This window comes from Marmota flaviventris, chromosome 1, assembly GCF_047511675.1.
Source record: "Marmota flaviventris isolate mMarFla1 chromosome 1, mMarFla1.hap1, whole genome shotgun sequence".
NCBI classification, from domain to species: domain Eukaryota; kingdom Metazoa; phylum Chordata; class Mammalia; order Rodentia; family Sciuridae; genus Marmota; species Marmota flaviventris.
Genome location: NC_092498.1, coordinates 14554892 through 14577235, shown reverse-complemented (window position 1 = coordinate 14577235; position 22344 = coordinate 14554892). Strand labels below are relative to the sequence as shown.

Genomic DNA, 22344 nt, shown 5'->3' with positions numbered 1-22344 from the left:
CTTAACAGTAATTTTCCAATTTAAAAAATAAGAATATTAAGAGGAATATCTTCAAAGTTAGAGTAAGTATCTTAATAACTATGTTTGATATATAAAGTCATCTTTTAAGGAGAAAAGGCTACTTCCCTGGGTATGAGGTGGTAACACAGCAGCATGGCATCTCTTCCTGAAGAGACATCTCAACTGAATCTCACAGTGTTGCTAACGCTACTGGAGGAAGGACTTCCTTTCTTCTTTCCAAGCCTCTCCCTACCCCCAGGGAGATTAGTAAGCCTTTAGATAATTCGATAAGCATCAGTTAAAAAAATTAATTTATTTGTTCTAATTTGTTATACATGACAGCAGAATGTATTTCAATTCATAGTACATAGACCTCAATTTTTCATTTCTTTGGTTGTACACATAGAGTCACACCATTAGTATCTTCATACATGTACCAAGGGTAATGATGTCCATCTCATTCCACCATCTTTCCTATCCCCATACCCGCTCCCTTCCTCTCCCCTCCCCTTTGCCCTGTCCAAAGTTCCTCTATTCCTCCCATGCTCTGCCCCTGCCCCCCATTTTGGATCAGTATCCACTTATCAGAGAAAAGATTCTGCCTTTGTTTTTTGGGGATTGGCTTACTTCACTTAGCATGATATTCTTCAGCTCCATCCATTTACCTGCAAATGCCATGATTTTATTCTCTTTTAATGCTGAGTAATAGTCCATTGTGTATATATGCCACAGTTTCTTTATCCATTCATATATTGAAGGACATCTAGGTTGGTCCCCAATTTAGCTATTGTGAATTGAGCTGCTATAAACATTGATGTGGCTGTGTTACTATAGTATACTGTTTGTAAGTGCTTTGTGTAGAAACCAAGGAGTGGGATAGCTGGGTCAAATGGTAGTTCCATTCCAAGTTTTCCTCCATACTGCTTTCCAGATTGGCTGCACCAATTTGCAGTCCCACGGGCTTTTCCCCCACATCCTCACCAACATTCATTGTTGTCTGTATTCTTGATAGCTGCCATTCTTTTTTTTTAGCTTTTTTTTTAAAAAAAAATATTTAACTTTTTTAGTTGTACACAATACCTTTATTTTGTTTATTTATTTTTATGTGGTGTTGAGGATTGAACCCAGGGCCTCAAATGCATTAGGCAAGCACTCTACCACTGAGTCACAACCCCAGCCCTGATAGCTGCCATTCTGACTGGAGTGAGATGGAATCTCAGGATAGTTTTGACTTGCATTTCTCTAATTGCTAGAGATGTTGAACATTTTTTCATGTATTTGTTGATTGATTGTATATCATCTTCTGAGAAATATTTGTTCAGCTCCTTAGCCCACTTATTGATTGGGTTATTTGATTTTTTTAGTGTTTTTTGAGTTCTTTATATATCCTGGAGATTAGTGCTCTGATGTGTGAGGTAAAAATTTGCTCCCATTCTGTAGGCTCTCTCTTCACCTCACCGATTGTTTCTCATGCTGAGAAGCAGTTTTTCAATTTGAAATCATCCCATTTATTGATTCTTGATTTTATTTCTTGTGCTTTAGGGGCCTTGTTAAGGAAGTAGGGGCCCAATCCCACATGATGAAGATTAGAGCCTACTTTTTCTTCTATTGGGTGCAGGGTCTCTGCTTTAATTCCTAGGTCCTTTATTCACTTTGAGTTGAGTTTTGTACATGATGAGAGGGGTTTAATTTCATTTTGCTACATATGGATTTAACAGTTATCCCAGAACCATTTGTTGAAGGAGGTTATCTTTTCTCCAAAATATGTTTTTGGCGCCTTTGTCTAATGAGATAACTATACTTATGTGGGTTTGTCTCTGTGTCCTCTATTCTGTACCAGTGGTTTACCAGTCTATTTTGGTGCCACTACCATGCCGTTTTTGTTACTATTGCTCTGTACTATAGTTTAAGGTCTGGTATTGTGACAGCATCAAGTTTTGTCAACATTTTTTTTTTTTTTCTTTTCATCCCTTCTCATCTCAGACCAAGGCTGGGGTTAGGTGCTGTATGGTTAGGTGTCTGTTCTCCTAGTGTGTTACACTGGAGTTTGATCTGCTTTTAGAAGCTGAAAGCTCTGTGCCGGGGTGTGACATCCCTTCTCTTAGCTTCTGAAATGTGGCTATCAAGTACTATGCTTATCTGACAACCAAAACAGGGGGTTCTCCTGTACCCTGTAAGGCAGGAAGGGATATTTGCCCTAGGAGTTTTTAAAGCATGTCTGGAAAACAAATATGCTTCATTGTTTCATGGTTAAGATAGTTTATTGACTGGGATCATAAACTTTTTCTTTTTTTCCAGGACTAGGGATTAAACCAGGGCCTCATGTTTGCTTTACCCTTGAGCTACACCCCTAGCCCTTATTTATGATCCTTTCAACCTTAGCCTCCTGAGTTTCTGGGATTACAGTTGTTGACCACATCTGGCTAAGACCATAAAATCTTTATATTAAAAAAACAGAAAGTGATGCAAAAAAGTACCCACCTATCTATAGACCATTGGTGGATCCTGAACTATATATTGCTTTAAGTACAGCAAGCATTAAACTCTAAAGAGTTTTTTTTTTTTTTTAAATTTAGTAAGAAAGATGAAGAGGGTGAATGAATTTGAGTTCTACTGAATTACTTTAGTACTCGGAAAGGAAGACATAACAAAGGAATGAAAATTTTTGATGTGCTTGAGCCAGGTAGTAGCTTAAATAACTCACTTGCAGATGAGGGGCATTGACACCCAGAGAGGAAAAGTGACGTGTCCAAATTCATAGAATTAATTGCAGAGCTGAGGTTTGCACTCCAGATGTTCGGGCTCCCAGTTGCTATGATATGTTTTAAAATTTAGCTGTGTTTGTTTTGTGGCCTTGGAAACACAGCATTGCTCTTTGCTGGGAGCCAAGCAGCCATGTAGCTTTCTCCCAATTCATGGACTATTTCAGAGGTTTGCATGTCATTAGTGAAAGGCCAAGGTTCGTCGTCGGAGATTAAAATGCACACACACAGATAGCAGTGACAAAGATGAAGCATTTTACTGCAAGCTGGTGCTAGCTTATATAGAAAGTGAGAGTCAGTTATCTTAAACCAGGAAGCTCCCTGGGCCAATCATAGTAAAGGTCAGGTCATCACCTACGGTGCACGCACGTCCGCCCTGCATAAGATTCATGGGGGGCACGAACTGTCCACGTGTACAGAAGACAGGAGGGCCAATTAGAAGGTTTTCAAAACAACTTGTTATCCGCCCACTGGCAACTTGCCTGCCGCCATGTTTGAAAGGCCTGGGGAGTTCTCAGGGAGACTCCCAACATTCCCCCTTTTTTGTTATTATATGGAAAGGGACATCGATTCGTTCTGGCTACTTCCTGCTGAGTGGGGGCATCGCCAGGGAAGGGGTCTGAAGGAGGGAAGTTAGAAGTCTCCACAAGAGAGCTGCAAAGATTGGTATAAGGTCAGATGTGACATCACAAAGTATTCCCTGTAGCCAAAGGTCAATTATCACTTCAGTCCAGTCGGTATAAGTCTCTACGGCAGGTACAAGCCAGGCATCATCAGATATCGCTCTCAAGAAGGTATCCCAGGAACCTTTGAAGGGTTTTTCAGCATTGAGAGGGATGTTCTCTGGAGAAGGCGGTTGATTCTCTGTGGCCAGAAGCTGATAATTTCTAAGTAGAAACTGGTTAAAAGTTTGGTTAGAGATTTTACCTACTTGAGTTTGAATAAACTTTATAATACATGGTAAAAATAGACACATTAAAAAGATTACACATAATGGTCCAAGGATAGGCCATACCCATGCCAGAAGGGGAGTGGACATTAAGGAAGAGAAAAGGTTTTGACTTGTTGGGGTCCTTAAGGTGGCTGCCAGGTCAGTGAGCTTAACAACATTGTCTTCTACAAGACCCGATTCGTTGATATAATAACAGCATTCTTCCCTAAGGAAAAGACAGTTTCCACCCTTTTTGGTGGTGAGTAAATCTAGGGCCCTGCGATTCTGAAGGGTGACTTGTGCCAATGAGGTGACCTGTTTTTGTAAGGATGTTAGAGATTCTGCTGTGGAAAAAAGTGCTCCTTTAAGTTTTGAATTAATGTCCTTGACAGCCCATAGGGAATGACCTAAGGCTCTTCCCGATAACCCTGCGCTTGCTGCTGAGGCCGTTAATGAAATGCCTATCACTAACGGAAGGAATGCAACCTGTTTTCCATGTTTTAGAGGGTTAAGGATGAATTTTACTTCAGAGTTGCTATAGAGAGTGAGCTGTGGAACTATGGTGACTAATAAACATGGGCTAGGCATGTTGGAGAGTATAATGGTGGTGAGAGTGCCATTGCACCAGAAAAGAGACCTGGTGGGGAGTAAGTGCTGTGGTTGATGGTTAGGTTATGGTGGCAAAAAAACCTGCCAGAAGGGAATTGGGAGTTGCGGATCCCAGAAGGCAAACCCGAGGAATTATGGTGTGGTTATTTTCCTCAGGTTCCCATAAAGGAACATTCTGCAGGGGTTTAATAGGATCCTTTTTGTAGGATGAGTTGGACAAGCTGGAATCATCCGCGCTGGAAACTTTTATTGGAACTGTGGCAAGTAAGAGCCGTGCTAGGGAAGCGCACAGAAAGCAATTTGCTGGACTTGCAGCGGGGAAAGTTTGGTTTAGGTAGGACAACGTGTCAGTGATGATCTGTAACCTGGCACAGATCAGTGAAGCCTGAGAGTCAGAAGTGCATTGGCTTTCTAGGGATGCGAGCAGCCGTTGTTCTGAGTGTTTTGTGTTGGTTGAGACAAGAGAGACTGGGGACTCTATGGAAACATATTCCAGGTAACAGATAAGGAACCACAGGGAGTGGAGGCATACCCACCGCAATAAAAGGAAGCTTTTACTCCTGCTGCCCAGGGTGGGTTCCCAGGGTCTGGGATGGTCAGCTTGTATTGGTGGGAGGCAGACTCAAGTTTAAATCTTCCTACATTTAATTGCCCTGAATATGCATCATGAATTCTGCATGACCAATAGGGGCAGCCTCTGTAGGTTTCCGGCCACTATTAGCAGTAATCCTTATTTTGGTCATATAAAAAAAACATAAGTAAGGGCGGCTGGCTTGCTTAATGAGCTCAGAGGAAGAGGAAGAGAGTACAATATAGATGGCCGAGGAGCACCCTGTTAGGGGACAGTCAGAACTGGTAGCCAAGTGGGTGGTCCGGGTTTTTTTGTTTGTATGTTTTTTCACCTTGAATCTCCAGACATATGATGGTGAAGGCATTACCCTTGGGGTTAGGATGAGGATGAGGATCAGAAAGTTAAGGTACATTTTCGGATATGTTCTCAGCTCTGGGTGTAAGGGCAGAAACATGAGAAGGACGAATTTTTAAAGGGTCAGTAGGGTGGGGAGAGCAAGAGTATGTAGGTGTGGATTCTTGCGAGTCCTCTGGTCCGATGTTGTCAGAATCAGTTTCCTGGATGCATGGTTTGAGCCTGGAAATGTGAATCCATGGAGTTAATTGATTATTTGTGAGTCTGAGTTTTGCTGCCGAGGGAGTGCACATGATAACCGAGGCGGGGCCCTCCCATTGGGGTGCAGTTGGGGTCTTTCTCCTGGGGGGGCAGTAATATATCTGTTGGCCAGGTGTTAGGGTGAGGGGGTTTTGAGTAATGGTTGGGTCAGGTAAAAGCCAGTCCTGGTATTTCCAAAGTTCAGAGCGTAGATGGAAAAGGAGAGGTAGAGCGTAGGAATCAGGTATAGGTAATTGTTCAGTCTGTATTCCGGGGGGGGGGGGGGGGGGGGGAAGGTTGGATGGTTTCTTTGGTAAAGCCCTGAGATGCAACAGGGCCAAGGGGAGGACCTTAGTCCAGTCTAAGCTTAGTTCCATGGTGAACTTGGTGAGGGTTTTTTGAGAGACCGATTAGTTCTTTCAACTTTCCTGGAAGTTTGGGGATGGTAAGGGCAACGGCAATGCCAAGGGAGTGATAATGCGCTAGCTAGCCCCTGAGTTATCTGCGAGGTAAATTCTGGACCATTATCTGATTGGATGGAAGTGGGCATCCCCGAAACGAGGGATTATGTCAGATATCAACTGGTCCACAACCGTGGATGCCTGCTTATTGGATGTGGGAAATGCCTCTATCCACCCTGAGAATGTGTCCACCAGTACTAAGAGATATTTGATGTTTTTTACCTTGGGCATGTTTGTGAAATCAATTTGCCAATCAGCTCCTGGGGTGTAACCACAGGCCTGATGAGAAGGATACGGTCTGGATTTTAAGGGGGTGTTGGTATTGGTCCTCTGGCAGATCTGGCATGTGGATGTAACCTGTTGCAGAAAGGTCCGATCGTCGGAGGAAAGAGGGAAAAAAGATTGAAGGAAAGTCGATAAGCTCTGGGGGCTAGAATGGAACAGTGAATTGGGAAATCTAATGAGCTGGTGAGGGTCAGAAAGTCGCTCCTCAGAGGAAAGATGGAGTAATGAGGAAGAGGATGGGGCCTGTAGGGCAGCCGACCTGGTCAGCTTTAGAGTTGCCCACTGTGGCAGGAGAAGAGTTGGTCTGATGGGCTTTACAGTGGACTATTCTCAGCTGTAAAGGCAGCGTGGAAGCTCGTAGCAGATTAGAAATAAGGCTGGCATTTATAATAGCAGTTCCTTTAGTAGTTAGGAGTCACCCAGTTGAAGAGGGTCCAATTCAGTTTGTGGTTGTGCTGGGATTGAGGCAATGAATGGCGCAGGAAGGCACCGGTCTGTGTGTTCCCTTAGGAGTTTGCGTAGAAGTGTGAGATAGGGCAGGTGGGACACAAGGGGAGGAGGAGTGATTGAAAAGATTTGGGTGATTAAGAAAGGGCACCCATAGAGTTGCTCAAAGGGGCTAAGGCCTGAGTGAGCCCTTGGGGCTGCCTGAATTCAGGTGAGGGCCAACAGCAGGAGATTGGGCAGAAGAGCCTAAGTTCGATAGCATGTTTAGTGAGATGATCCTTGAGAATGCCGTTAGGCCTTTTAACTTTACCCAATGATTGGGGTTGGTAGGAGATATGGAGCCTCCAAGTGATGTTGAGGCCTTTGGAGACTAGTTAAACAACCTGAGAAGTGAAGGCCAGACTGTTGTCTGACTGGATGGAGGCAGGAAGTCCAAACCAGGGAATGATCCGCTCAATGAGGATGGAGGCAACAGTGTCAGCAGTTTCCCTGGATGTAGGGAAGGCTTCTATTCAACCTGAAAAAGTATCAACCAAAGTAAGTAGGTAGTGAAGCTTTTTGTGCCTAGGCATGTGGGTGGAGTTGATCTGCCAGTCTTTGCCTGGATAGTGGCTCCTCATCTGAGGTGTGGGGAGTTTAGGTTTGATGCTTCCTCGTGGGGATGCTGTAGAGCAGACAGAATAAGCAGAGTGACCTGCTGGAGAGTAGTTCTCATTCCTATGAAGTAAAAGAGGGGTTGTGAAAATTGGAAAAAGGGGTTAGAGAGGGTTTTAGATGTGCACAGAGTCTCTGGAGCCAGAGGAGTTGGTCATGAGTCATAGGTCTCCATCTTGGGCACCAGGGCTGGTAGTCTTAAAGAAGTAGTTAATTGACTGACTGGTTGGTGAATCTATATATCTGATCTTGCAGGAGCTTCTGTAGGCAGTTTAACAGACATGGTCCTATTAGTGGTCCTATTAGGAGAAACCTAAAGAGGACTAATAGGGGTCCTGTGAGGGGGAGGAGCCAAGGCCATACTTGACTGAACATTCCCCATGGAGCCTGTTGGCCTAGTTGCTGTCTCCTCTTTTTTAGCTATTTTTGTCTTTCATTACTCCTAGGAATGATTTTTTGGCTTAACTGTTTCTATCTATTGTTAAGAGTCAGCCGAGTTCCCATAGGGGTCGCTCGTGGGGGAACTTGAGAGCAGCTTCTTAGTTCTGTTAGTGCCATTTGCGCTAGGATGGGTCCAGGTCTTGCTTGACCATGTGGCTTCCCTTGGAAACATCAGGGAATGTCTCCCTTCTCTGGTGACCCTCCTATTCACAGCAAATGCACGGATTGGCTTTTCATTCTCCAGTGGTCTCAATAATCTCCCTGATCAGGAGGTTATGTGGCCCAGAGTTGCAAAGCTCTTTAGAGAAGTTCCCTGTTCCCTGGATTCAGACTGACTCAGAGGGCAAGAGCCAAACATTGGTTTTCTTGGCCCTTTTAATTTAACTTTAAATTGTGATCATAAACATCTAGCAAAGTCAGTTTCACTTTAAAATAAGAGTACTGGGCTTTACCTGAAGTCTGGCCTGCTTTGGAGTCATTCTTACATGTAGTAAGATGGGAGGCACAACTTTATCTCAGGTAAGGTGGGGTTCTTCTTCATAAATCTTTTTTTTTTTTTTTTTTTTAAAGAGAAACATTTATTTTTAGTTTTCGGCGGACACAACATCTTTGTGTGTATATGGTGCTGAGGATTGAACCCGGGCCGCACGCATGCCAGGCGAGCGCACTACTGCTTGAGCCACATCCCCAGCCCCATCTTCATAAATCTTAAGTGCTATAGTTCTGAAGCTGATCTTCGCTTTTTAAATATCATTTTACAAAGTTAAATAAATTGTTGCTGAAGTTCACATGAATATTAGCTAACACAATATAATATCACATCTAAAATATGAATTAAAGAAAGGCTGAAAGCTTTTAACCTTTTGTAGAAAAGTAGCAAAGTACTTTTGTGTTTTGCAGTACACAATTAATCACATCTGTTGACCATTTCATGAAAACATAAACAATGTTTAAATATATGGAATTATACTGTTGTAGGGACGGACAAAGCAAGGCACCTAAGATAGCACTGAAGATAGGGAAACAGTCCTATTTGGTTGCAACCGGATTCAGAAGGCACTGCTTCTGTTGTAATCAATTAATCCCCTGAGCCCCAAGTTTAGGTAGTTTCAGAATTTTGCATCCAGCATGTAAGGGGAGGGGCTCAGAAGTTCACAGTCTGCAGAAGTTCACAAAAAGCAGTTTTTTTTTTTTTTTCTCTGTTCTGGGCAAGTTAACTTTTCAAGGACACCTGGGAGGGGGAGAACTTTTTCTTTTCTTTTTTTCCTCCCCCTGCCAGCTGTTCCCATGGAGCCCAGTTGGTAACTTCCTTATCTTAGAAATGTAGCCATCTCTGTGAAGCCCAGCTCAAGGCCAGAGGCCTTGTTCACATATTTTGTGAAAAACGAGTAAGGGGGTGTCTAGCTTTTGGAGTGCTGATTTTTCCAGCCAGTGGCCAAGTAAAACAGGACAACATGAAAAGAGAAAGTTTATCTACACTGAACTCTTTTATAGGGACTCTTTTGCTGAAAGTCCTAAAGTCAGCCATGGTGAAGACTTCTGGAGAAGGTCAGTTAAGACTTTTCTGTGGGCCTGGTAGGGAGTGGGAAGACGGGAAGGTGGGGCTGAGACCAGCTCTGGTGGATCTGAGAATGAGGAAGGAGAGATAAAAGAATAATGGAAAAGGGGTTTGGGATTTTCCTAGCAACAAAAACTTGAGCAGTAGAACAGGTAGAGCAGAGGGGAAGATGGGAGCGAGTATCCCAAAAAGCCTGTGAGGGACATTAAATTTTTAGTAACCTGTTTTCAGTGATGACAAAGCAACTTTAAAGGTCATTTTCACCAGATCTCTGATACGGGTCTGAGGGCTCTCCTCAGCTGGTTTGAGCTTTGGGTTAGCTGGTAAAAGGACCTGGTGGGACCCGGTGTGGGCACTGACAGGAGAAGAGAGGAGTGAGTGGGTAGAGGGGTACCTCAGTACCTGCTACCTCAGCAAGGGGGCAATGGTCTGAGAACCGGCGGAGGTTTGGTTTTTTGATCCAGTAATTAGAGGTGAGAAATCAGGTTGCTGAGGTGAGGGTGACAGCAGAGAGTCTGGGGCAGAAGGCTGAGGGTGAGGATCTATTGGAGAAGCATAGTTCAGAGTGGGAGCGAAGGAGGGAAAAGGCCTCCATATAGGGGGATCTCCTTCCACCCTTTTGAGCACTTGCAGAAGTTAAAAAGGTCACACAGAATTTGAGGATCTAGAGACCCCTCTGGGGGCCATCAGTTTTGGTTGTCTAATTGGTAATATGGCCAATTCTGTGTACTGAATTTGATGAGGAGTGAGGGTTTGATGTCCGGAGTGAGGGACAACCGGTTGAGGTTAGCCAGACGGCATTTGAGAAGGGAATCAGCGGGGAGGGAAGAAGAGGCTCCCATGATGACTCTCGGCAGGAAGAGAAGAGGTGAATGGCCTGGACTGGAACAGAATTTGGTTGAGTTTCCTTCAGGCGTCCCCAAAAGGAGAAGTCAACCAAAGACACTCGGGAGAGCCGGGGCCGGGAGGGCAAATGAGTCGTCACCCAAGAGCCCAACCAGCGAGACCTTAAGGCCGGGAGTCACAGGCCACCTGACGTCAGGGTTTTTCCAAGAGAGGAGAAGGAGATAAAGAGAGTCAGGGAGTGCCTATTCTTCTGTCCCTTATAGCTCATGAACCATGAGATGGGCATCCAGAGAGTCCACCATAACTATGAAAGTTGTGGTGGGGTGCGTTCTCTCCTCCAAACTAGGCGTCAAGGGCCTGCTGGACGTTCACAGTCAAGGCCTTTTGCATATAGCCGTTTGGAGATGGATTCCCAAAGACGGGGAGGAGGACTCACCGGTTGTCGATCAGAAGTAGTTACCTATTGGAGAGCCGGTGTTGGGTGGAATGTAGCAGCGCTCAAAAAGGTGAACGAGGATGGCAAACCTTGAGAGAGGGGGTCCTCAGAATAAGGAATTTCCCCTCCTGGGTTTCGGCACCAATGAAAGGCCAAGGTTCGTCGTCTGAGATTAAAATGCACACACACAGATAACAGTGACAAAGATGAAGCACTTTACTGCAAGCTGGTGCTAGCTTATATAGAAAGTGAGAGTCAGTTATCTTAAACCAGGAAGCTCCCTGGGCCAATCATAGTAAAGGTCAGGTCATCACCTACAGTCCACACACGTCCGCCCTGCATAAGATTCATTGGGGGCACGAATTATAAAGAGTAACCGGTGAATGTTGTAGCCCAGAGAAAGCCATTCTATTGCAATAAACCAGAAAACCAAGTTTCATCCAGAAAATAGTGGATACCTTTCTCTAATTAATGCACCTGTAAAAGTAAGACGTGGAGTGTGGAGCGTGGTGGTGTGTACCTGCCATCCCAGTGATTTAGGAGGCTGAGGCAGGAGAACTGCAAGTTTAAGACTCTGTCTCAAAATAAATAAGTAAATAAAAATAAAAAAGGGTCAAACCAAGGTTGTTCACAAGGGCCTGAGGCAGTTCAGCAATAAGTTTTATGTGACCTTACCTCCTGGGACACAGATTTTAAAGGCACACATGAGTCCCCTCTCTGGGCACAGAAGAAATGGTATCATATTCAATGCAGTCACATCCACAAATTCAAGTCCATACTTCGCTTCAAAGGCATCCTATTTCTCATATTTGTGACTATATGAAGTTTTCATTGTGAAATACTGTGGAACTTAGCAAGATCATTTCAAAATGAAATCTCTGAAGTGTGAGGTTGAGAGCTTTTTATAATTTAGGCAAGCCTGGAGGTTCCGAGATAAATTACAACCCATCTGGGGAGACCTTAAGAATTTAGGGGTGGGAGGAGTCCAGAGAGGCTTGGGGTCCATCCACGATTGACTAGAAGATAATATTAAGAGACAGAAACACACGCGGTGGGTGGGGCGGTGGGGGGTGCGGATTTTTAATCCCAGCGACTCTAGAGGCTGAAGCAGTTTGAGGCCAGAATAGATCCTGTCTCAAAAAATAAATAACAAAAAGGCCAGGGGTGTAGCTCAGTGATAGAGCTCTCCAGGGTTTACTCCCCCCACCCCAATATATTAATGTCAATGGATTCATCCTAAGGACTAAAGAATTAGGAGCCTTCTTGATGTAGATTCCTTGGCCCTACTCATAATCCTGAGTATCTGGGACTGGGCGTCTCAGGGATTCTGATCCCGCCAGTCTAAGTACTCATACTTTGGAAGAACCACTGGATCCGCAAGGATGCGGCACTAGACGTCCTATGGATAGGAGTCCGGAGAACAGTGCAGCGGGAGCAGGAGAGTGGCAAGGGCACGGGGACCCAGCTCAGAGTGAGTGTGGAGTTTCTCTGGCTAGGGAGAGTGGACAACGCTCCTCGCCCAGCGGGAGTCCCAGGTCTCCAGGCTCCGCCCAGCCCACGCCCGGGCGGGCCAGAACAGCTCGCCTGCAGCCTCCCTACGCCGGCGCCGATAGGAGCTCTTTGAACCGTACCTTGCTGACGCCTGGATCTGGCCTCCCCGCACTCCGTCTCCCTCGGCGGACTAGGACGGCCCGTGACGCCACGGGGCGGGGAATCTGGGGAAGTGACGCAAGCAGGGCAGGCGGCCTGGGACGGCTGTCGGGACGCTGGGAGCATGTCGGCTCTGGCCCGACTGGCGCCTTTCGCTCGCGGAGGAGGCCGCCTCTTCAGAGCTTGCTGCGCACGGACGGGTGGAAGCAGCGGAGTGCGCCAGTGAGTGTGGGGCGCGGGGCGAGCGCTCCGCCGGCACTGACGGCCCGCGCCGAGTCTGGACGCCCTCACCTTGAGGCGGGAGGTTGGGCGGTGCGCGCGCACGCGGCTCCGCGCGGGGCACGCTGGGTCTTGTGGTCCGTCCGGGTGGCCGAGTTCGTGGGGCGGGGCGCGTGCGGTAAAGAACGGGGGCTGGGGCGGGACAGCCCGAGAGTCCGGCGGGAGGCGACGGAGCCCTGGAGGGAATCCTGGGCAGCCGCAGGTCTTAAGGTCGGAAAACAGTAGGGCTTGATGGATGGATGTCCCTAAAACGTGAATCTCACGACTACAGGGCGTTTTTGCTTTTTAAATTTGACGTTTAGAAATCCTAGGTTGGAACGATTCTATTTTGCTTCTTTTTTTTTTTTTTTTGGTACTGGGGATTCAACGGAGGGGCGCTTTACACTGAGCCACATCCCCAGCCCTTTGTTTTTTAAATGTTTATTTTTTAGTTGTAGGTGAGGATAATATCTTTATTTCATTTTTATGTGGTGCTGAGGTTTGAACCCAGTGCTTCACGTCTGCTAGGTGAGCTCTACCCCTGAGCCACAACCCCAGCCCCAGCTCCGGCTCCGGCTCTTTTTATTTTTTATTTTGAGACAGGGTCTAGCTAAGCGGATGAGGCTGGACTTGAACTTGCGGTTCTCCTGCTTCAGTCTCCGGAGTTGCTGGGATTACAGGCGTGAGTCTTCAGCTCGATCTGTTATTTTTGGGGGTGGTATTTCTTCCCAATTTATTTCCTTCCTACAGGACTCACTCATAGTATCTTACTTTGATGTATTTTTTGGTTGTGAGCATGTTTTCCTTGGACATGCTCATTTATTTGAATTCTTTGAGGTCTTGCTTCTGGTAGCCTCTTGAGGACACCGCCAATCCAAGATTACTTTAAATTTTCGGCTTGGGTTATGGGACCACAGGCCAACCCTGGTAGTGTGAATTCAGATGCAAATCTACCTAAGGACTGGCTTCTCCATGGTTTATTTTTCATTCACCCTTTTGCCATGGGGCCTAATAATTAGACTGCTGGTCTTGGTTGGTCTCACTCAGTCTGCCTCTTTTGTCCTGTAGCTGTCAGGGTGGAAGTTCTAGGACAGTTGGTAAATGACAGCACTTGACTAGTTTCCAGGCTTTGTTTTTACTTGGATTGCTCTTGAATTTTGTGCCTGGTCAGTGATATTGGTGGGGGGTGGGAATATATATGAATTTTATATATTATTTATACCTTATATATTTAATTTCATCTGTGATAGTTTTCGATTTGGAAGGTTGCTCAGAGTGTCTTATCTAGTTTGTTTCAGTGTAGTAGTTAATCTAGTGTGGAACATAACAGTCATAGTGTGCTATGCACATTTAAAGCAAGCTAAATGAAAGGGATTACAAACCTTTATCATTTTGTCTGTACTTTGGTGGAGGGGATAAGAAATGTTAGCTTTAATTTCTAGGATGTAACTCAGGGTTTTGGATGGCTTACTTCTTTGAAAATATAGCCGGGTGCAGTGGTGCCCACTTGGAATCCCAAAGATTTAGGAGGCTGAGGCAGGAGAATTTGCAAGTTTGAGGCCATCCTTGGCAATTTAGCAAGACTGTCTCAAAATAAAAAATAAAAAGGGCTGGGATGTGGCTCAGTGGTAGAGTCCCGCTGGGTTCAATTTCCAGTAAGTATCAAGAAAACATAGCAAATCATTTCCCATTTGGTTTTGTCTGCTAGTGCTGGTGGTGGTGTGCATATTGAGCCTCGGTATAGGCAGTTTCCCCAGCTGACCAGATACCAGGTGATCCTGGGTGAGTTCTTCAGTGCGACCATGTGGTTCTGGATTCTCTGGCGCTTTTGGCATGATTCAGATGCTGTGCTGGTAAGTACAGAGACTTCAGTTTCTTGTCCTTTATTGAGTAGGGGAAGGGAAGGTAGGATAACAGCGTAGTTTGTTTTTCTGTTTCTAGACCATTATTTCCTGTGTGAATATATTCCCTTCACTACTGTGTTGTCCATATGTGTGCAGGAATCCCATTGGTAATGAAACTTGCACTGGGCCGCTGAAACACATCCACAGCCCTGTTTTGTATTTTATTTAGAGACAGGGTCTCACCGAGTTGCTTAGCAACTTGCCATTGCTGAGGCTGGCTTTGAACTCATGGTCTTCCTGCCTCAGCCTCTTGAGCCGCTGGGATTATTGGTGGGGGGTGGGAATATATATGATACTTTTTTAAAAATATTTTTTAGATGTCAGTGGACCTTTATTTTATTTATTTATATATGGTGCTGAGAATTGAACCCACTGCCTGACACATGCTAGGCAAGTGCTTTTCCACTGAGCTACAGTCCCAGCCTGAAACTTATTACCTTTTGACCTCACCTGATCGTGTACATTTTGGTAGTCCACATCTTATGGTTTTTGTTAGGTTTTCATATTTGGAAGGGAGATGAGAAATTAATTCTCTTACCATCTAAACTGCGGATTCATTGGTGGATTAAATACTTAAATGATTATTAGTGTTCTCCAGTCTCTCCAGAGGCAAGTTAGAATGGCTTGGATATGAGTTAATTTTTCTGAAATCTGTGCTTGTGGGTCCAGAGTACTTTGGCTTTTAGTACATTTGAGTTTGTTTTCAAGATAGGAAAAAACCTTAAATGGTATACAAATTTGGAAACATCAAGTTGCTTTATATCCCATTTCTCTTAAAAATAATTCTTTGAAAGAGCTGGTTAGGTGAACTGGCAGCACATTTCCTGTTTAAAACACCCGTTTCATTGTAGGTCAGTTGTCAGTAGTATACTTGGCTACTACCATGAGATGATACAGACAGATTTGTTTCTAGGTGAGGATTGACGATGCTGACATCAACCTGAGGCTCCCAGATCTCATAGTAGGAATGACAGGAGTTGGAAACATTTATATTTAAGACATTGTCCAGATATGCAGTATCTTTGAAATGTGTTGCCTCCACTTCCTCCTATATTCTATCACAAATTGGTTTAGGCTGGTGCCTCCATAATGGGGAGACTTAAAAATTCAGGCCACTGTGCATGATGAACAGATTAAACAATAGTTGGGCCAACAGTTAATTAAGGGAGAATTTGTTCCTGTGGTACTTAAGGGCTGTATATATGGCAGTAAGCCTTACTCCTTTTTTTTTTTTCCTTCCAAGATTTCTTTTGAAATTTAATTAGTTATATTTAGCTTAGATGCCTGACTTCTTTTTCTTTTGAATGGTGTGACTAGGGTCATTTTACATATCCAGATCCTTCCCAGTGGACAGATGAGGAATTAGGTATCCCTCCTGATGATGAAGACTGAAAGTGTACACTCAGCTCTTTCCAAGTAAGTATTCCCTAAGTTCCTATTTCTAAGTTATTCTTTACCTTTTTGTCATGAATATTTGTTTTTATTTTGTACCTTTGACAGTCTTGAAGGAACTGCATATTCTAGCAGCATGAAGCACAGTTAATCATGTCATGTATCTAATTTTTGCTTTAATTATTTTCACCTGTGCTCCTTCTGCCCTTTTGGTCTTATTTTCCTTTTTATTATATATTTTAAAAAATTAGTTTTCCTTAAGGTTACAGTGTTAGGGTCCCATTTATCTATCCATTTGATCAAAGGCATATTAGTTCTGCTTGTGTGAGGCCTTGGATTCAATCCCCAACACAGAATCACAACAGAAAGACCAATTCTGTGCCAGGTCCAGGAATACAGTGGTGAGTAAACAAGACAGGGAGTTTATGGTATGTAGTAACAAAAACAGTGTCCTCCCTTTTCTCACCATTTAAATGGAAAGATCCAGCATATGGGTCTGTAACTGTGGAATTTAAGTATATGGAAATTGTTTGAACTACAAAGGGTTAAGGCCTTTCATTTTTTTTTCGATGCTGGGGATTGAAGCTTGGCCCTCAATTCGCAAGTGGTAGGTGAATGCTCTACCACAGAGCCACCCCCATCCTGAACCATTTTCCATTCTTTACTGAAAGAAGGGAAGTATTAGGAGAATCCCATTTCCCTTCCAAACCCTCAGGCATTGACATTCTCATTTACCATTTTTTTTTTGATACTGGGGATTGAGCCCTGGGGCACTTAACCACTGAGCCACATCCCTAGCACTTTTTATTTTTTAATTTTTTAGTTGAGATGACACAATACCTTTACTTTTATTTATCTTTATGTGGTGTTGAGGATCGAATCCAGTGCCTTACACATGGTAGGCAAGTGCTCTACCACTGAGCTACAACCCCAGCCCCTTTTTATTTTGAGACAGGATCTCCCTAAGTTGCTGAGGCTGGTTTTGAACTTAAGATCCTCCTGCCTCAGCCTCCAAGTCTCAGAGATTCAGTTGTGTAACCTATGTGCCTGTGCCCAGCTAACACTAATCTCCGTGTTCTCCCAAGTGTTCTAGTATTCCTATACACACCTGCATTAACACTTTGTGTTGATGACTGGACGTAAACCCTTTGAAAGACCGTGATTTTGCTTCTTCCTCTATAGGCTACTCACATGGTCAGAGCTCAATAAATGCTTGAATAATGTGGATTTTGATTAGTAAGTATAAAAGTACTTAAAACTTTCCATTTTTGTTTTCCTGCAGGAGCAAGGTGAGAATTTCAAGAAATTATGGACTTCATAGAGTACATTAAAAGTTGTATATTAAAGTGATTTGGAAAAACAATAAACAAAAAAATAAAGTGATTTAGCCAAGAACGAAGAACTGAGTTATCGTGTCTCTGGTAGTGACAACTACCTTTTATTTCCTGGGCCCCATCTGTTGTGCTAAGTGGTTTGCCTGTCCTTTCAGCTCATTCCCTTGGGTGTTCTGTGATGTAGGACATTAAGGAACAGGGAGATGAAGTTACTTGCTGAGCATCGCACCCTGGTAAAGGGTGAGGTAAGGTCTGACTCCATAGCTCATGCATAACTGCAGGGCAGAACTGCCTCCTCCTTAGCTAACGTCTTCTTCACATGCATGTGGACAGGTAATGTGGCCACTCTCACCATTTCTCTACTGCGGGTGGATTCTTGTGCTGAGAGTAGAGGTTAGGGGTCAGTATAGACCATTTATTGCCTGTGTATCTCCTATGGGCTGGGCATTGTGTTGAGTGGCCTTTTGTAGGACTCTTAAATCTCTTCTTTTAATTCTTAGGACCAGAAGAGTGGGAGACAAGATGAAATAGGATTTGCTAAAATGTGTTTCAAAGTACTTTCCAACTTTCTATAGCATTGCAGCATTCTGAGAATAGATGGGACAGACTTTTCCTTCATTCACAGATAAAAAGTTTTCAATATAGGGTAGCTTGTTGACTTGCCCAGAAGCACTACTATTTCTTTTTTAAAAGTTTTTGACTATTTAGGCATTGGGGATTCAGTGCTATAAGACAACTAAGATTCCATTCTCAGAAAACTTAAATTTTAGGAAGGGAAGACAAGCAGTGAATCAGTAACTGCATGAGATTTACTAAGTGCTTTGAAGGAAATATCACTGGGTAATGCTAGAAGTGGGTGAGGTAGGTGTACTGCTCTTGTGGGTGGTCAGGGAAGATGTTTGAGCTGAAAAATTAGCGCCTGAAGGAAAGGTGTGTTAGGGACAAGGAGCAGCAGAAGCAAGATCTAGGGTGAAATGGTGGCAGCTGTGTTTGAGACAAACTCCAGTGTGGTTTCAGCAAGTGAGGAGAATGTGGCAGTAGATGATATTAGTAGGACATGATGATGAGTTCAGATTTTATGTTAAATGCTGTGAGCAACCTCCGGCAGGCCTTAAGCAGGGTTAGTACCAGGGACTGAACGGGGAGCGGGGGGGATGCTTAACCACTGCGCCTCATCCCAGCCCTTTTTCATATTTTATTTAGAGACAAGGTCTCACTGAGTTGCTTAGGGCCTTGTTAAGTTGCTGAGGCTGGCTTTGAAGTCACGATCTTTCTGCCTCAGCCTCCTGAGCTGCTAGGATTACAGGCATGTGCCACCATGCCTGGCGCTTTCTTTTTGTTTTTTTCACCTTGGGATTGAACCCAGGGTGTTTTACCACAGAGCTACATCCTTAGTCCTTTTTATTTTTTAATTTTTTTAAGCATCTGCTAAATTGCTGAGGTTGGCCTCAGATTTATAATCCTCCAGGGATTACACGCGTGCACCATCACGTTCAGCTTGATTTTATAGTACTTGGGTTTCCTCTTCTCCTTTGCTTCTCTACACTTGTTACAGAGAGGGCACATTAACAGCATGGGACAGTGACCCCTTCCCCATTGGTGGTTCCAACAGTCCTAGGCCTGTTGCAAGGGGTGCTGCAGACAACCTGTGTAGGGGCGACTGTCTCAGCTCACAAAAGTGTTTAGGTCTTTACTTTTAAAAGACCATCAGGTTGCGCTGTACTTTAAAAATCTATTTTTCAGTGGAACCCAGGTGTTCCAGAGCTACACCCCCAGTCCTTTATTTATCAAGACAGGGTCTTGCTAAGTTGCCCAGGTTGGCCTTGAACTTGGATCTTCCTGCCTCAGCTTTAGGAGTTGCTGAGATTACAGGTGTGCACCATCATGTCTGGACTTTGTACATTTTAGGTCTCACTGTTGTCTTCCCCTTAATAAAGTTCTTTTGGAGAAAGAATATAATCTATAACAGTGAACTCAATAGATAATCTCATTAGTTCTTTTCCTTAGAAATCAGAATTGCTTGGGGCTGGGGTTGTGGCTCAGTGGTAGAGTGCTCACCAAGCATGCACGAGGCACTGGGTTGGATCCTCAGCACCACATAAATGTAAAATAAAGATGTTGTATCCACCTAAAACTTAAGAATAAATATTTTTTTTAAAAAATCCTATTTGCTTGACTTGAACTAAAAGATAACTTTTAAAATATAATTCTTTTGTTGAAAAGAATACTGGAGATGGGCTGGGGTTGTGGCTCAGTATTAAAGTGCTTGCCCAACGTGTGAGGCACTAGGTTTGATTCTCAGCATATAAATAAAATATATAAATAATCTCAGCACATAAATATGCATATAAATAAATGAAGAAAATAAAGCCCACCAACAACTAAAATATACATATAAAAGAATTAAAAAAATGAATATTGGAGGGCTGGGGTTGTGGCTCAGTGGTAGAGCACTTGCCTAGCATGTGTGAGGCACTGGGTTTTGAGTCTCCGCACTACATAAAAAAATAGCAATATTATGTCCATCTACAGTTAAAATACTAAAAAAAAAAAATACTGGAATTCTAATTTACCAGGCTTGGGCTATGAAATCAATTTGAGTTGATATTAAAAAATTGTTCCTGCCTTTTCAGAGGAGTGTGCCTCTATCTTGCTGTATAGCATATGGGAAAATACTTAAATGTGTGAGGGTCCAAAAGAGATGTTAAGCACATTATTTTTTAAAAAATATTTTTATTTGTAGATGTTCATTACTTAGTTTTTTTATGTAGTGCTTGGGTTTGAACCCAGTGCCCCACACGTGCCAGGCAAGTGCTCTACCACTGAGCCCCAACCCCACCCTCAACCCTGAGTACATTATTTTGATGGCAGTATATAAAGGAAATAACTGAAGACTTACTGTGGGCCAGACACTCTTGCAAACACTTTATGTTAGTTTATTAAATCCTCACATTATTATTTCTATTTTACAAGATGAAGAAATTGAGCTATGGGGTGGATGGGTTAGGTAATTTGCCAAATCACACAGCAGTTAGAGGGAGAGCTGAGGTTCAAATCCTGGCTGGCTGGCTCTAGGTGGAGCTGGATTATCTGAGTCAGCACAACATGGTATAAAACTTTATTATATCTAACAGTTAATTTTATGTTACCTTATGTATTAATATGCTTATAAATTTAAATTTCTCAAAAGTTTTACGAAACAATACTTACCTACGATGCACACTTAATTTTGCTTTATTCTCTTCTACCTACTTAAAAGAATGGCTGGTTGAGACCTCCTAAACTGATTATACTACTCACTAGTGGGCCTCAACTTAGTTTGAAAAGCTGGCATAATGCTTTTGAGAACCCAGTCTCTGGAGTTAAACTTGCTGGATCTGACTCCTAGGTCTACCATTTATTTGCTGTGAGTTTGGGCAAATTACTTACCTTGTCTGAATCTCCTTTGTAAAATGGATTCAATGAGTACGTAAAGCTCTTAGAACTACACCTGGCATGAAAGAAGTACTCTTAAATGGAAGTAATTATTTCTAGACCCCTGGGTCTAAGCTAAGTTTATGTGACAACCCAAAGAAATGTTTGATTTTTTAGGAAACCCTCCATTATGAAAACAGACTTAAATAATAAATATTCAACAGATGTAATACCACTCCTCGCTTGCCAAAAACAAACCAAAGCAAAACAAACAGAATTAAGAGTGGTTTCTCTCTTCTTGATGAGTAGCTAAAAGTACACTGTAAGTTTCAGGGTGGGCTTGGTAGATGGAGAGATGTGCATAAATTGAAAGTTTGCTGGTGAAAGCATTACTGATAGCAGCTGAGGATCAAGTGTCAAATTTTAGTAACTGTTTGCCTATGGAAACTTTATGAATAACACAGGCATCTGAGATGAGGTGCTGTATAAGGAACACCTGTCATGTGCATGTTATCAGAAGGTAACAGTGGTCAACTTGGTTCCGCTTGCCCTTAGCATTATTCTATAGAAAGGAGCACCTGTTGCCCCCACCACCTCATCAGGAGCACCATGGTCCACAGGCCAGCAGTGTCAAGGAAGCAGGAGCCACCCAAGCCACATGTGACCTGCCTCAGCATCAGTGGCTTTACCTTATTGAGGATGGCAGGGGCTAGTGAGTACATCTAGCACTTCCAGCTCATAACTTAGTTCCTGGAGTCAACACCCATTTCTATCCAAAGTTCCCATTGCCATCATGATCATAACAAAACAATATATGTTGATCTTGTGTCCTGGCTACACAAGCTTGGGCAAGGCGTATCCTTCAGCACTTCATATGGTTCCTAATATGAGAGGACATGGGCCAGATTATCTTTAATAACTCTGCATTAACATTTTGAGTTGGGGAGACTACATAACCCAGATAATAGATGGAATAATCATAGCCCCTGACAAAATTTCAGAAGTGCTCATGTAGCAGTTCTTTGTAATGGCATCTAAAAAATGTTTATTATTATTATTATTTTTTTTTTAATATGGTGCTGAGGATTGAATCCAGTGCCTCACATGTGCAAGGCAAGTGCTCTATCACTGAGCTACAGCCCCAGCTCCTGTAACAGCATCTTATAATTACTAAAGAATTTACTATTCTGGAACATTTTATGGAAATTTCTAATACATATTTATAAAAAAGGCCAAAATTACTGTCATAATCACGAATGAAGTTCTTTTCGAAAATTAGTTTCTCTAACATTTGGATTAAAGATTTGCATTTTTCATATGAGAAAACTAGTTCAGAGAAAATAATGTCTTGATAGCATTCTTAGAATTGGAGGGGCATGAAGGGTATGAAAATCTGAAACCAGATTCTTAGACCTGTGCCCCTTTGGGGAATTATCTGTCTTTCATACTGTTCTCAGGATTTCCAGGTGAAGTTTTAAAACTGTTGACTTCTCTTTTGGAAACCTCTGGTGATTTTATATATTTTTGTCTAAAGATATTTTAGGTGTTTTTCAAAATTCAGGTCATGAAATCAAATGCATAAAATCAACTTATTAAAATGATTTAAAAGAATGAAGTTGAAAACATGAGTGCATGTTTGTGTGCATATTTTGTTAATGTAGAAAGTGCAAGTTGTGTCAAAACATTTGGAAAAAAATATGAAGGTGAATTTCTACAGATTTATATATATTTTTTCTTTTTTTGTTCTAGTGATTGAAAGCAGTGATGCTTTACCATTGAGCTACATCCCCAGCCCTT

General features: G+C 43.1%; 1 protein-coding gene and 1 long non-coding RNA gene across 2 annotated transcripts; one reads left to right on the top strand and one right to left on the bottom strand.

Annotated features, from left to right (window-relative positions):
• Positions 1–294: 294 nt before the first annotated feature.
• LOC139705463 (uncharacterized) lies at positions 295–12315 on the bottom strand. Its single transcript, XR_011707436.1, has 2 exons — positions 12227–12315; positions 295–3660 (listed from the first exon to the last, which is right to left on the bottom strand). It is a non-coding gene; the product is annotated as an uncharacterized lncRNA (long non-coding RNA).
• A 54-nt stretch (positions 12316–12369) lies between these two features.
• On the top strand, positions 12370–17201 carry Ndufb2 (NADH:ubiquinone oxidoreductase subunit B2). Its single transcript, XM_027952179.2, has 4 exons — positions 12370–12467; positions 14212–14356; positions 15725–15823; positions 17082–17201. Exons 1-3 carry the CDS (start codon positions 12370–12372, stop codon positions 15797–15799), a joined length of 318 nt encoding a protein of 105 aa, XP_027807980.1. The 3' UTR covers positions 15800–15823; positions 17082–17201.
• The last annotated feature ends 5143 nt before the right edge of the window (positions 17202–22344 follow it).

Coding starts and splice junctions, on each gene's coding strand:
- Ndufb2 (XM_027952179.2), top strand. CDS start 12,370: ATGTCGGCTCTGGCCCGACTGGCGCCTTTCGCTCGCGGAGGAGGCCGC. Junction 12,468..14,211: donor GGAAGCAGCGGAGTGCGCCA/GTGAGTGTGGGG, acceptor TTTGTCTGCTAG/TGCTGGTGGTGGTGTGCATA. Junction 14,357..15,724: donor ATGATTCAGATGCTGTGCTG/GTAAGTACAGAG, acceptor TGGTGTGACTAG/GGTCATTTTACATATCCAGA.